The sequence below is a fragment of the Camelus dromedarius genome, chromosome 10, assembly GCF_036321535.1.
Source record: "Camelus dromedarius isolate mCamDro1 chromosome 10, mCamDro1.pat, whole genome shotgun sequence".
NCBI lineage: Eukaryota > Metazoa > Chordata > Mammalia > Artiodactyla > Camelidae > Camelus > Camelus dromedarius.
Window position 1 is genome coordinate 73176250 of NC_087445.1, and position 14287 is coordinate 73190536.

The following is a 14287-nucleotide window of genomic DNA, read 5'->3' on the forward strand; positions in this document are numbered from 1 at the left end:
TGTGCACATGCATGGGTCCCCCTAGAGCTGGGCTTTGCACCCTCCTTGCCATGAATGGGTTATAGGTGGGCTGATGGGAAGAGCAGGTGGCAGCCAGGGCCATGGGCCCAGTCACCTAATCTGGCAGCCCCTCTACTAACCCCTGTACCCATATCTCCATTTTCTTCATGTGTCATAATATGTTAAAGGCTTGAAAAGTGGAATTTCTGGGTTGCGGGGCATGTACATCTTCAACTTCGTGAAACTGGTCTTGTCTTCGACGTTACCTCTTTAACTGACATTGGGGGGCTCTTGCTCCCCCAAAAGATGTAGGTGACTGCCATTTCCTGGGTATGTAGCTTAGGACTGGAGAGCATCCAACCAGCTGTTCATTTCACAAATATTTATTGACATCTGCTGTGCCATGAGTGATAAAGTCCCTGTCTCTGACCCAGGAAGCTTATGTCTCTTTTGGGGGGGGGGTGGAATTAGGTTTATTTATTTATTTTAATGGAGGCACTGGGGATTGAACCCTGGACCTCCTGCATGCTAGGCATGTGCTCTACCACTGAGCTATACCCTTCTTTCATCATGTGTTTTGTAACTTCTGTGAAACTGGCAGGCTAGCTTGTGAGCTTACAAGCAGGGCAAAATCTGAGACCCATCAGAGTTCTTCATGAGACCACCCCCTTCTCAGCCATGTGCAAAGCCAGTGATGGGTGCAAAGTCCTTGGCCTCTTTTGAAGGGTAGGATGGTTAATTTTGTGTGTCAGCTTGATTGGGTCAGAGAGTGCCCATATATTCACTTCAGTGTTATATCTGGGTGTCTCTGTGATGGTGTTTCTGGATGCAATTACCATTTACATCAGTAAACTGAGTAAAGAAGATGGCCCTTTCCAAGTGGGTGGGCCTCGCCTAATCCGTTGATGGTCTGAATAGCATAAAAGTCTGAGTAGGAAAGAATTCTCTCTCTGCCTTACTTATTTCAAGCTGTGACTTTGGACTTCTCCTGCCCTTGAGCTCAGACTCAGACTGGAGCTATACCATCAGCTCCCCTGAGTTTGGACTTCTCAGCCTTCATAATCATGTGAGTCAATTCCTTATAATAAATCTTCATATATATATCTGTATATATCCATAATTTACATCCTATTGGTCCATTTCTCTGCAGAACCCTGAGAGAACGGTCTGTCTTGTTTATCCTTTCACAGTGTCTGGCATATGGGTGATGCTCAAAGAATCCTGGTTGAGTGAACAAATGAATAAATTTAGGCGTTGGAACCAAGGCTGAGCAGGGTTGTTGAGCAGAGTGAGAATGGCAAGGCAGACATGGAGACTTCGTGTTGGAGGAGAGTGGGAGATAAGATTGCTTACTGTGCATAATCTGAGCATTTACAACGTCCCTACAAGTAGACATCGCAGTTGCCTGCGCTAGTGGAAGGAGGCGAGTTGTGGTACTCTAAAGCCAACACACAAGAGGTGGGTGCATATTAGGTGTCCTTGTGGGGGTGGTCCTTTCCTCATTCCACTGTTACAGTGGGGGCAGTCTTGTTTGTACCAGGGGATGCTGCCCCAACCCCAGGCCACATCTGATTGGATCAAGGGGCATCTGATCCAGGCTGGGCCAGTCAAATCCCTTCCCTGGGAGTTTGGAATTGAGGCTGACAGCCAGCAGGGAGAAAAAGAGAGTGCATGGTCTCTGTGGGTGTCTGGACTCGCACACATAAAGCCAGGTTCTGTGCAGAGAAGAGCGGAGCAGGTCACACAGCAGAGGTGATGAGAGAGAAGGCGGGAGAGAGGCGGGCACTCTGGACCTGACTCAGGTCCTCCCTTGGTCCCCAGGCACTTCTGCACGGGAGAGATCCCCCAGGCCTGATGACTCAGTTCCTTTCACTGCTTAAGCCAGCTCTGGTGTTTTCGTTAGCTTGAAACGCCCAGTCCCTATGGATGTAATGCATTAACTGTTTTCTCCAGCCTTGGATGTGGACCTCCTTGGTGTGTGACCAATCTGGGAGGCAGATTTCTTTCCCCTTTGTCTTTTGCCTATTAAGTGGGTTGGCAGCCCTGAGCCCACACCCATCAGGAGGTCACAGTGTGTGGCTAGTTTGCAGGGGGAGAAAAGCCAGCTTTGGGTTAAACTAGCCCGATCAGTCATACGTGCAGCCAGCCTCTTGGCCATCCATTTGTGATTGCTTTGGGGGCTGGAGGTGGCCCTTGTTTAGGGAACAACAGGGGGAGAACTGAGTGGTGTGTAGAAGCACAAAGAACAGGAAACGCCTTCAGGAGTTTTTCGGCAATAGCAGTGACAACACTAAGGGGTGCTTTCCAACAATATTGCACTTATGAAGAATTCTCCATGGGGCAGCTGGTCAGTCTCAAGCAATGTTGCTAGAACTTGGAGGAAAGAAGTTTTGAGGGATTGTGAAAAGTGAAATGGAAGACTATCTACCCCCCCCCCCCCCACACACACACAGTCCTGGACTCAAACTGCTGAGACTTCCCCCTTGCCCCCCACCAGATGGTCTCCCTGCTGGGTGGCACCAAGTCTTTCGTACGCACCATAAATCCCTAGGGGGACAGGTTCAGTGCCTGACACAGAGGAAGCCTTGGACCGCCCAAAGGTGGATGAGTGCATTTCCGACATGAGTAGAACAGACGAAAGTCATCCAGGAATTCAAGGAGAGAACTTTCCAGAAGTCTTGCCTCCTATACCAGCTGCCCCCTTTCCCACCTCCGAGGTTCCCATCCTGCCCTGCACATCTGTCTTGCTGCACTCACTCATCTGTCTTGCCAGAACCCTCTGCTGTGGTGCCCAGACACTCATCTCAAGTGACCCTCAGGGCAGCCCTGTAAGGCAAGGACTATTGTTACAGCCATTCTGCAAATGAGGAACCTGGGCGTAGAGAGGGCGAGTAACCCTCCCAGGGCCACATGCATGGCCACAGCAGAGGCAGGATCTGAGCTCAGGCAGTTTGTTTCTTGCCTGTTGGAGGAGAGAGGGAGGCAGGTCAGTGGGGAAAGCTCAGGTGGGGCCTTGGAAGGGCCCCAGTGCCCTGGCTCCATCACTTTCTACTCATGTGATAAGTTCCTTGGGCACATTATTTAACCTCTCTGAATGTTCCACCTGTAAAACGGAGATTTCCACTGCCACTTCACAGGATTGCCTTAGAATTAAGTGAGATAATAACTGTAATACACCTGACCCTTAGCAAGCACTTAATAAATAAAATAATATATAATAACATCATTTTAAAACACTTAATAGTCTATAGAAAGCATAAGAATCTGCAGTGATAGAAAGCAAATCTTCTGGGGGTGATGGGTATGTTCACTGGTTGTGGTGATGGTTTTGTGGGTATATAAATATGTCAAAATGTATCAAATTGTACACATTATTTATTTATTTTTGGAGGGGGAGATGATTAGGTTTGTTTGTTTGCTTTTAATGGAGGTACTGGGGATTGAACCCAGGACCTCGTGCATGCTAAGCATGCACTCTACCACTGAGCTATTTCCTCCCCCAAATTACACACTTTAAATGTGTGCATTTGTTGTCTGTCAACTTTACCTCAATAAAGCTGTTTGAAGGCATATGTAGTCATCCATAGCCATTCAGATTTCATAGAAATAAAGTGCATATCACTGTATACACGATACCAAGAAAAGGAGAACATCAAATACCATGTGCCCCTGGAGAGACCCTCTGTATAAAATAGACACCGATAGGCTTTAGATGAGAACGGGGCTTAAGGTCAACAGTTGGGATTTTATATAATCTAGGCGTTTAAACGTTTTCTGTTGTCATTTTTCCGGAAGGTCACAGGGGTAACGAGAATGGGATTTGAACCCAGGAGTCTGAGTCCTCACACCAGCAGCTCACCAGCACCCTCTAGTGCTTCCCTTGGCAGAAGCAGGTCTTCCCAGCCCTGGGCAGGTTCCCATTCTATCAGCGTAGTGACACCTCTCCTTACAGTCAGACTCAAAGCTCCCTGGGAATCAGGTGCGGACCAGGGGGGCGCTGTCTCTGGTCCTGAAAATCTCTGCCAGCCGCGAACCAAAGGGCAGAACTCTCTCCACAGCGGAAGCACCCGTCCTAGACTTTCCTGGTTGCTCTCTCAAGTTATGACGGCCTGAAGAAGCCAAGCTGGTGGTTTTGAATGTTTTTGACTAACAATTTAAACACTGTAAGCAATGCTCCAAGAGAGCAATGATAGAAAGAGTAAAGGGGAATGAGACGTCAGGACCAGGGGACGGGTGGAAGGTGAAGGGATCAGCCTACGAGGGGCAATGATGAAAGATGGCAGCTACCATGGGCTTGGACAATTTATGAAAACAAAATATGTATCTAAAAACCCAGTATCACTCCCCTTTGTAAGATTTACAACAAAAATTAATATAAATGGAGTTGATAGTTCTAAGAAGCAGTCACCCAAGAACCATATCAGTGTTAGCAAAACGGCAGAATTCATGTAGCATCAAGGTTATCCTACGAGAGCTTCAGTGCCTAATGTTGTCTAAAGAAAATACGAAACTCCCTCCACTGCCCAAAGGACAGTATTAGAGCAACTGATAAAAAGATAAACCAAAGACTCTCCACTGTCCTCCCCCCAATCTGATTTCTTAATTTTCCACAGCAGCAAATTTTCTAGATATGCCTTGCAGACCTCAGAGTCTGCAAGTTCTCATTTAAAGTCAATTTCTCTTAAAATACCCTAAACAGCACTTGTTTATCTTAAGATATTCTTAAAGATACTGGAAACATATAAGTTGTTTTATACATTTTTTTAAACTTTCTTAAAAGAGGGGGAATGGGGCACAATGCAGTGTCAGGATCATTATGGAGTTGGGGGGCACATGTGGGGGCTCAGTTACATCCGCTCCTGGGGGGTTGCCCAGAGAGTTCTTGTGAGGGGTTTTGAGGCCCCCTACCCTTGAGGTCATCTTCCCATAAGTTCTAGTGGCCAACTTCAAGATAAGTGACCAAATGACAAATCAGGAAATAGCCACATTTTCAAGGGGACAAAATGTCATACAAGTATGTAGAATAGTGCAAACTGGGGGGACTACCCAGGCACAACACCTTTGCCCATGGCTAGTTGATCCAAGGTCAAGATACCTGACCTAGATTGGGCTAGTAGGATTCTCTCTCCACGAGGGCAGTGCCAGAGCAACAGGGCCCCAGAGCTCCTGCCTACACACCCCACCCCTGGGATCCTCTCAGCCAAGTTGAGGTCACTCAGTATTTTTTACATTTCCACTGGCAACCCGGGATTCTTCTAAGCAGCCCTGGAGAAGCCCAAGCCAGTCACTGTCAGCATCTATTACTTGGAAGCAAAGAACCTCAACTGATAGCATAGTTGGTAACTGAGGGAGGGGGAGACAGGCTGCAGAACCTCAGGGAAATGCAAGGGTTTGGCCTTGATTACTGAGAGCATGTAGAGGACACTGCAGAAGGCACCCCCTTCCCCACCCTCCATCTTCCAGGAGAGGGGAGTGCCAGAGCTCACAGTGATGAAACAGTGAAGCAAATGTCACCCGGACTCCCCACTGAGGGAATGCTCCAGGCCGCTGAGAAGCTGAGACCAAGACCCCCTCCACCACCACCATCAGGGTAGGGCAGTGGGTCCTAACAGAACTGAAAAGGCAAAAGCGGTCAAATGATATGTGCAAATTTCAACATCCTGCCTCAGAGACTTCCAGGCCTTTCTGTGAAGAATTGTCTAGAAAAATCTCTTACTGCAGCCAAAGGGCCAGGACTGCTGGAAAGTAAGTTCAGAGACTGATTCTATGAATGCCAAGCCAGAGCATGGTTTAATTCCATTTTTCCAGGTCTTTGCTATAGAAAAAGTGGGATGCGGACCATTGCATAGAAGATACCAGGGCATCTGGAGGACTTGGCAGAGCAGGAGCTCCAGACCCTCAGAAATGCCCCCACGCTGTGCCTTCCCCACAGAGCCAAGGTCTGTGTTCCCCCAGCCCGAGGCTCATACATCTGCTCTGTTCAGCCTCAGTCCAGCCCTGGTGGATCTGAGTAGAAAAGAGGAGCCCCTTCCAGAAGGAACGGTGGGAATCCACTAATTTACATAATCAGACAACCCAGGGAGATGTGAGAGCGCTAGATTTTGAAGGTTATCTGACCAAGGAGGGTAGGCAGAACTGATGATGGCGGGAGCACAGAGGAGACTGCCTTCAGGGACCAGCTCGGGAGACCAAGTGGCGGGGGGTCAGGTAGCTTTGGGGTCTGATTAATGCAAACCTGTACCAAACACGGACCCTGTCACATTACATAAGAGGGTAGAAGTCGGGCAGGGGACTCACACTTGTAGAAAGCCGATCCCTGGGTGCCACAGACCTTCCAGCGAGTGCGCAGCATGAAGCATGGAAAGGGAATCAATTTCTAGACCCTCAACTTTCACGGAGGCAGGAGGGGAGACTTGAGAAACGCTCATTCTAGCTCCAGGGGAAGTCAAGGGAGGGAGGACGAAGCATCCCCCCTTCAAGTGTGCAGAATCTGAGAAGCTCGTAAGAAAAATCGTGAAAGCTAGGAGTGGGTTTCAACCTAAGCTAGGTGAGTCACTAGGCACATTTCGTGCCCCTCGCAAAAATGGTGGTGCAGAGCCACGCCCCTCACCAACATGGCCGCTCCAAGGGGTGGGTGGGCCTGCGGGGCGGAAGTGACGCACGACCCGGAAATCCGTCCCGCCGCTCGGCCGATCGGGCGCCCCACGCAGCGGCGGCGGCTGTCTTCGGATAGCGCGATGCTGAGGGCGGGGCGGCTTGGGGGCGCCTGTGCGCTGCGGCTGCTGCTGGCGGCTCACACGGTGGCGGCATTCGAGCCCATCAGCGTGGGCATCGCCATCGGGGCCGCGTCGGCCCTCACCGGCTACCTGTCCTACACCGACCTGTACTGCCGCTTCGCCGAGTGCTGCCGCGAGGAGCAGCCGCTCAACGCGTCGGGTACGGCGGGTCCGCCCTGGAGGGGCTCGAGGGGCGCGAGGGACAGGCCCCGGCGGGCGTCCGCGCTCACCCTGAGGGGGCGGTTGGGAGGGAGGACGGAGGGGGCCTCCGCCCGGACTCCTGCCTCGAAAGCCGTGCCTTCAGAGACAGAGTCTCCAGATCATGGCGCTCTGCCCAAGTTACTTTCTAAAAGTTCGGATTCCTTGGCATGACAGTAAGAAGAAACTGAAAGCAGCAGACCTTCTGCGCCATGTCAACCTGTTAAGTAGTCTTCAGATGTGCAGCATCTGCCCAGAAAGCATAAAGCATTTGTCCCTTGCTTTGTGTACAAGGCGGCAGGGGTGACTGGGGAAATAACATATGGCTCAGTCAAGGGAGGGCCAATCCTTGGATGAACGAACACATTTAGCTTCCTTATCAGACACTTGAGCGTTGAGGGGCCATACATCTAGTCCAGTTCCTTGGAAGTGGCATCCTGTGACTGCGTCCCGTGGTTCTACCTCAGTGTTAGCCCTGAGGTTTGGCAGAGACCCTGCTGGACCACTTGCCAGTCTGTGCCTCTCACTTTGGCCAGCTGGGGAGAGTGCCACTTTTCTGGTACATATTTAATGTTTTTTTTTCTCTCTGTTCTCGGGCTGGCTCCTGCAGCCCTGAAGCAGGAATTGGAGGAGAAGCTGTTTGGGCAGCATTTGGCCACAGAGGTGATTCTCAAGGCGCTGACTGGCTTCAAGAACAACAAAAATCCCAAGAAACCACTGACTCTTTCCTTGCACGGCTGGGCTGGCACGGGCAAGAATTTTGTCAGCCAAATTGTGGCTGAAAATCTTCACCGGAAGGGCCTCAAGAGTAACTTTGTCCACCTGTTTGTATCGACCCTGCACTTCCCTCACGAGCAGCAGATAAAACTCTACCAGGCAAGGAATTCTGTTATTCCGTCCACTGGCCTCGGACGGGTCTGAGCAACCTTCTCACTGACTCCGGCCTCTGCTTCTTTTCTTTGTCCTGCAATAAGCCCCAGGCCCCGCCGCTCAGTTCCCCCACCCTGGTAACCCTTGCCCTTTGCAGAGCTCTCCTACAACTCTCCCCCTCATATTCCAAAGTAATACAGTGGGGTAGGCGATGTTAGGTGTTATTCCATTAAAAGATGGAGCCAAGAGCGGCAAGGTGACTTGCTCCTTATGATCTTTGTGACCTTTTGGCAAATCAGAAATTTGAATCCAAATCTCCTGATTCTCAGTTGGCAGGGTAGCCGTGTTGTGCAGTGAATGAATGTGTTCACCATCCCCATCACAGCCCTTGGTTGTGTGAAGCAGGCGCAAACGATTTGCTTGGACATGCCTTCACTTAAGGCTCCCACCTAGGGTGCTGCTTCGGCTTGGCCTCTGCATTTGGCAATGGAGACTAGATGGTTTTTTTTTGGTCCCCAGTAGTTTTTATTCCCCTGGTTCCTCCCATCCTTCCAATTCTTGGCATCGCTATGTTAGGTAGTCTAGTGGAGTTCTCATTTAAGTGCATGTCCTCGTACAAGTGAGTTTTCTTCCTGTTAGGTTGGGACTGAGATGAGGAATAGAAACTTAACAAGGAAGTGAAAGTGGATATTTGCCACATAAACTGTAAGACAGGGAAGACTGCCAAAAAGAGAATGATCTTCTATTTTCCAAAATCTTTCAGAAATCCCTAGAAGTACTGGAACAAATGCTTTTCGTGCAGTGCCATTCGGGGTCATCTCCTTTGTTTGTGGCACCAGTAAAAGGCACTGGACTTGGACGCTGTGCCAGTCTTAATCTAGCTTCTTGTTCCTCAATATATCTTGTAAGATTAACTTGAGATTTCAGCCCACAGGGAGATGAAACTTACAGGTTGCTTAACAGTGAAATGATAAATATTCATGTATCTTGTACCTCTTATACCTTTAAAAAGTCACATTTGGCATATCATTTGAGTTGGGAAAACACTTATTTGCATTTTAGCTCCTATCTCCCTGCCATTTTCCACTTTTTATAGATGAAGTTTTGGAAAAGCTGTTCCCAAGGCAGTGGAGGTTAGGATGCGGTTTCTAAGATTTCTTTGTTAAACCTCAGAGAACCTTATTTTTTTCACCTTTTCTAGCATGAGGAACAGTGTAGCGCTTCTGCTCCCCTCGGCACATCCTTTGAGCCTCCATATCCCATGTCTTCTTTTATGGTTGGTCTAGGACCAGTTACAGAGCTGGATTCGGGGTAATGTGAGCGCATGTGCGAGTTCCCTGTTCATATTTGACGAAATGGATAAATTGCACCCGGGGGTCATTGATGCAATCAAGCCGTTCCTAGATTACTACGAGCAGATTGATGGTGTGTCTTACCGGAAGGCCATCTTCATCTTTCTCAGGTCAGTGGGAGGCGCTTCTCGGGGGGCACACAGCCCTTCATTCTCCCAGTGCTGGAATGAGGTCCTGGTGACCTCAGCATTCTGTTTCCTAGGGACAAAAGTGCCAGCCTGGCAAAAGTGACTGGCTGACTTCTTTTACTTTGGGGTTGCTCGTACCTGCATGGCACACAGCGTGGGCAGGAGGAAATGAATTAAGGAAATAGTTGCTGCTAACAGGCAGTTTTATCACCTGAACATGCTGTCTCTGAGGGTTATAAAGTCGTAGCATCATGGAACAAGTTCTTTTTGAAAAAGCAGATTTTCAGGTCCTGAGGGCAGACGCCATTTTTTCTTCTTTCCCTAGTAGCACTTAGTAAATATTCCTTGGTTAAGAATAAACCTCAGGGGGTCAGGAGTATAGCTCAGTGGTAGAGCGCATGCTCAGTGTGCACGAGATCCTGGGTTCACTCCCCCGTGCCCTCATTATGGGGGAAACCCCCCCAAACAAAGAATAAGCCTTAGAGCAGGCACGTACATTTCCTATTAGACAGAGAAGCCTTAAGATGTGATTTTTAATCTTTGTTTCTTTGGCAAACTCAGCAATGCAGGCGGGGACCTCATAACTAAGACGGCCCTTGACTTCTGGCGGGCAGGGAGAAAGAGGGAAGACATCCAGCTGAAGGACCTGGAGCCGGTGCTGTCTGTCGGAGTCTTCAATAACAAACACAGTGAGTCTCCGCGGCTGAGGAGCCCGTCACCCTGCCGGCAGGGTTCTTCCCTTTCTTTAAGCCTCTCCACTTGCCTCCATGGCTTTGCTCAAGTAGGGACTTTTCCTAAGGGCATTCTATTCTAGAAGTCAGCTAGCAGGCGTAGCCAACTGATCCTTACATCAGGCTTGACAAAAAGAGAATCTTCGCAGACATAGAAAACAAATATATGGTTACGGGGTGGGTGGGGAGGAAGCAGGGAGTTGGAGGGAGGGATAAATTGGGATTTGGGATTTATAGATACAAACTACTCTATATAAAATAGATAAACAACAAGGTCCTACCGTATAGCACAGGGAACTATATACAAAACCTCATAATGGCCTATAATGAAAAAGAATATGAGAAGGAATGTATATATATGTATAACTGAATCACTATGCTGTACACCAGAAATTAACACAACATTGTAAATTGACTATACTTCAATTAAAAAAAAAGAAAAAAGAAAAAAAAACCGGAATCTTGAAGGCTAAAGACACGAATGTATTGTGGGTCGGGATCAGAACGGGCCCTATAAGAGCAGCGAGCTTGTCCGGGTGACAGGGACAGTGATGGGCAGGAAACCCAGCTGCGTCCTGTTCCCTAGGTGGCTTGTGGCACAGCGGACTGATAGACCGAAACCTCATCGACTACTTTATCCCCTTCCTGCCCCTGGAGTACAGACACGTGAAGATGTGTGTCAGGGCAGAGATGAAGGCCCGTGGTTCTGCTGTAGACGAAGACATTGTCACCAGCGTGGCAGACGAAATGACGTTTTTCCCCAAAGACGAGAAAATCTACTCAGACAAGGGCTGCAAGACTGTGCAGTCACGGCTGGATTTTCACTGAGTGCTTATCCAGGCGGATGAGACGCAGCTGGGAGCTCAGCGAGCCGGGGCCTGGCCTTTCCGAGCACTTTGACGACCCCTTCAGGGGTTTGCACATTTGCACCTGTGGACTTTCAGGATAGGGAAGGTTCTAGGTTGATTTTCGAAATGATGCTAATCTGTCAAGTGTACTTGTCATTCTGCAATGTGACAGCAACCCACCTGTTCATGGCAGTTGAAGATGAACTTTTGAAATCCCTCTGCACTTCACGGACCATGACAGAAGTGCCTGTAAACAGCTTTGTGAGTGAGACCTAGGGCCGTTCCTGCCCCAGCGGTACCCACACCTCAGAAGCTGCTGCTCTAACTGGAGTCCAGGGACCTCGCTGCGATCCAGGGCATTGGGTTTTCACCCGCCAGAAACTTTCTTCTACTCTTCCTTTTTCTTTACAGAGAGCGCGTTCATTGCCTTGAAGGGTTTTCCGTTAAAAGCAGTGGCACCTGCAAGCACAGACAGTGTGTGGTGGGAGGCCACGGGCCTGTGGGCTGAGCACTCGGCTGGGTGAGCCGTCTGCATGTGGGGTGGGGGCTCCACACCAGACCCCCGCAGCAGAGCAGGACGGACAGGACCTCTCCGTCTGTCCGTTGCTCTGACTGTGATTACAGCCCTGGACTTGGAATTCCTTCTCCCATCTCTCACTTAGTATTGACCTCAGCCTTCCTTGCACTGCTTCTATTCCTGAACTTAGGTCACTGCTAATATCATCACTAGAGTCGAATCAGAGTGAGACCGATGGCTTGGAATTTGAGTCCTTGGTTCCCACGGGAAAATACCTGTCTGTTACAGTTTACATGCAGGTCAGTCTCTCCCTCAACTCCCCAGAACCATTTGAAGTCTGTACGACATGCTTATTCTCCACGGTGACATGTGCCAACCAAACGGTCAGCTTACAGATGCCGCATCACCAAAGTGGAAGTATTGTACACTAAAAATGCTCGAGTTTTCAAGGAGATGTATTTTTTTATAATGTTTTTACTTCTGAATCTTAGGTAATACAAATATAGGATGTTGATTATTTTAAAACATAGGAAGGACACGAAATGGAATAATTGCCTATTCGTTTTTCATTTATCAGATACTCTTAAAACAGATGGTTTAGGCTGGTCCTGGGTGTCATCCGAGAATGATCCCCTACGTGGCAGCGCCAGGCTAGACTGCCCCGGCCATTGGGGAAAAAAGACTTCGATTCCAGCCAGTGTGAATCGTTCAATCTTGTAGTTGCAATGCAACTGCAGATGTGTAACAAGAACATGCAGCTTTTTTATATATAAAAAATGGCAGAATGAATGTTTCTACGTCACAGCAGTGCCTTACAGAGGATCACACTTAGTCTTTAAAAAAAAAATACCAAGGTGAGGCTGAAAATTTTTAGTACATGTTCTCAAATTTGAGTTAAGTTATATTTCTTTTATAATCTTTTGGGTGTCTGGTCAGGAGGAGATAAGATTTTTTTGTTTACAATGATGCAATAAATTGAACACATGTTGGCTACCTTTGGACTGCTGTTACTGATTTATAACTTGAAAGGGCCACGGTTACCCACAGCCCAGTCTCCCCACCCCACGTAAGATGTAGACAAGCTTGAATTGACTGAATATAAAATAATAAAGCCTAAATTTAATCATGTGAGATGTCACTTGCACATTTTTTTAAGTTTATTTGGTAGGTCTGAAAAGTTCAAGCTTGGAATAAAGGCTTTTCAATAACTCAGGTGTCAGTAGGGTCACCGTTCCCTAGACATGCTGATTGGCAATCTTTACCTTATACAGAATCGATATTTACCTTAAAGGATGTTATCCCCAAACAAATACAGAGTTAAATTGGATTGGATGATGGATTATACTCCATATTTTCATGGATGAAAATATCAGAATGAGCTGGACTTCTAACAAGTATATTCCCCTTAAGTTAATGTTAGAAGGAAACTGACCACTGAAACGAGACGCGCTGCTGACATTCTGAGCTGAGTGAGGCTGAGCTCAGACCAGGAAACCTCAACGCCTGGTCTTCCCGCCCAGAACTGGTAAATAATGAAATCCTTGTGATGTTAACAGATCTCAGCTTAATCACTTAACCTGGGCTGTTTTCTCTGTCAGTGATTTGTTAACACCAGCTCTCTTCCCAGGACTGAGGATGTAGCTCTTTCTAGAAAGTTGAAACCTTCACCATCACCACACCCACTCCCCTCACTTCTCAGCTGAAGGTGCTCCTCCTGAGACTGACTTTCTCGGTCTGGTTCCCAGCCTAATGCCACCTCTGCTTCACCCCACACTGCTTCATCTGTGAAGACTGAACTTTCCCAGGTAAGTCAGGGGACTCTGTGGTCCCTAATTAGGGACTCCCTGGTGCTGGGGCTGCCATCTTCAAATGAATCATAGCCCTAATCTGTGACTCCTGGGGACGTGACAACAGGCCAGCTTCAGGGCAACATCAAGAACTTTCCAACACTTAGAAGCTGTTGTTAGGGGGCCTGGGTGGCTTTAAAGAGCCTCTGTACAGGCTGGGTAGCCACCAGCCCAACTTCTGTGCTGCTAAAAGCTCCCTGCGAGCACTCTGCAGACACACACCCCACGGGAGCCCCGGCTTGTAGGCGCGTGTGAGTGTCACATAGAACGAGGCACCTCTGGGTTCCTACAGTGCTCTGTGCTCCTGCCCGGCATCTCAGCTGGGGCTATGTCTCTAGACGTGAATGAACTCCACGGCTGGGTATAGGAGGCTCTGTGAACCCCCATGATACCCCGTGATGCTGAGCGAGGAGCCAGAGCCCCCGGGACCATCAGAATCCCTGTCTCACACTCCACTCCAGCCTGGGCTGCCCTGTTAGATCTTAAGTCACAGCTTCAGCACATAAAGCCCAGAATGGAGGGTTTTTTTGCCTTTAAAAATGTATTCACAAAATCACACACAATTTTATTGTAAAGACAGTAGCTTTTTGCATTAATAAATAAAAACACTGTTCTCAGCATCCCTGGAGGACAGCTAAGCTCTCCTAGAGGTTTGGGTAAACGTAACAAAAACTAGTTACGTGGGTAAGGTTTTAAGGAAACATGGCAGAACCTGCCACCCGGCCTGTGGCTCTTTCGGGGACAGAAGGTGGAGAAGGGCCTTTGCAAAGCTGACGCCCTGGCTCGTGAGGAGCTGCAAATGCTTCGATTTTGTGGAAATTTTGTTTCTAACAAATTGTTCAGAGTGTTACTGAGACCGTTCCCACAGTTCACAGTGCTACTGAGACGCTTGGGGAGGACATTTAAGTCTCCTGTGACGAGCCTGAGCGTGTCCTCTGACACTGTCGTACTTCTAGCTAACAACTCACTGCCTACTCGGTGGTCACCCTGTGACGGATCTGGCCGCTGCTCCAGCCTCGG

General features: G+C 48.6%; 2 protein-coding genes across 3 annotated transcripts in view; one reads left to right on the plus strand and one right to left on the minus strand.

Annotated features, from left to right (window-relative positions):
• TOR1A (torsin family 1 member A) overlaps window positions 1-14287 on the minus strand; it is a 28065-nt gene that overhangs the window by 5492 nt on the left and 8286 nt on the right. The window lies entirely within an intron of this gene.
• Window positions 6679-12548, plus strand: LOC105092542 (torsin-1B). Of its 2 annotated transcripts, XM_031450670.2 has the most exons (5): window positions 6683-6936; window positions 7585-7850; window positions 9131-9306; window positions 9886-10013; window positions 10642-12548. In XM_031450670.2, the coding sequence occupies exons 1-5, from the start codon at window positions 6738-6740 to the stop codon at window positions 10881-10883; spliced, it is 1011 nt and encodes a 336-aa protein (XP_031306530.1). In that variant the 5' UTR covers window positions 6683-6737; the 3' UTR covers window positions 10884-12548. The 2 variants fall into 2 exon arrangements, 1 of the variants encoding a protein (XP_031306530.1); XR_004136411.2 differs by lacking the exon at window positions 9131-9306 and having other exon boundaries at window positions 6679-6936; window positions 10642-10779.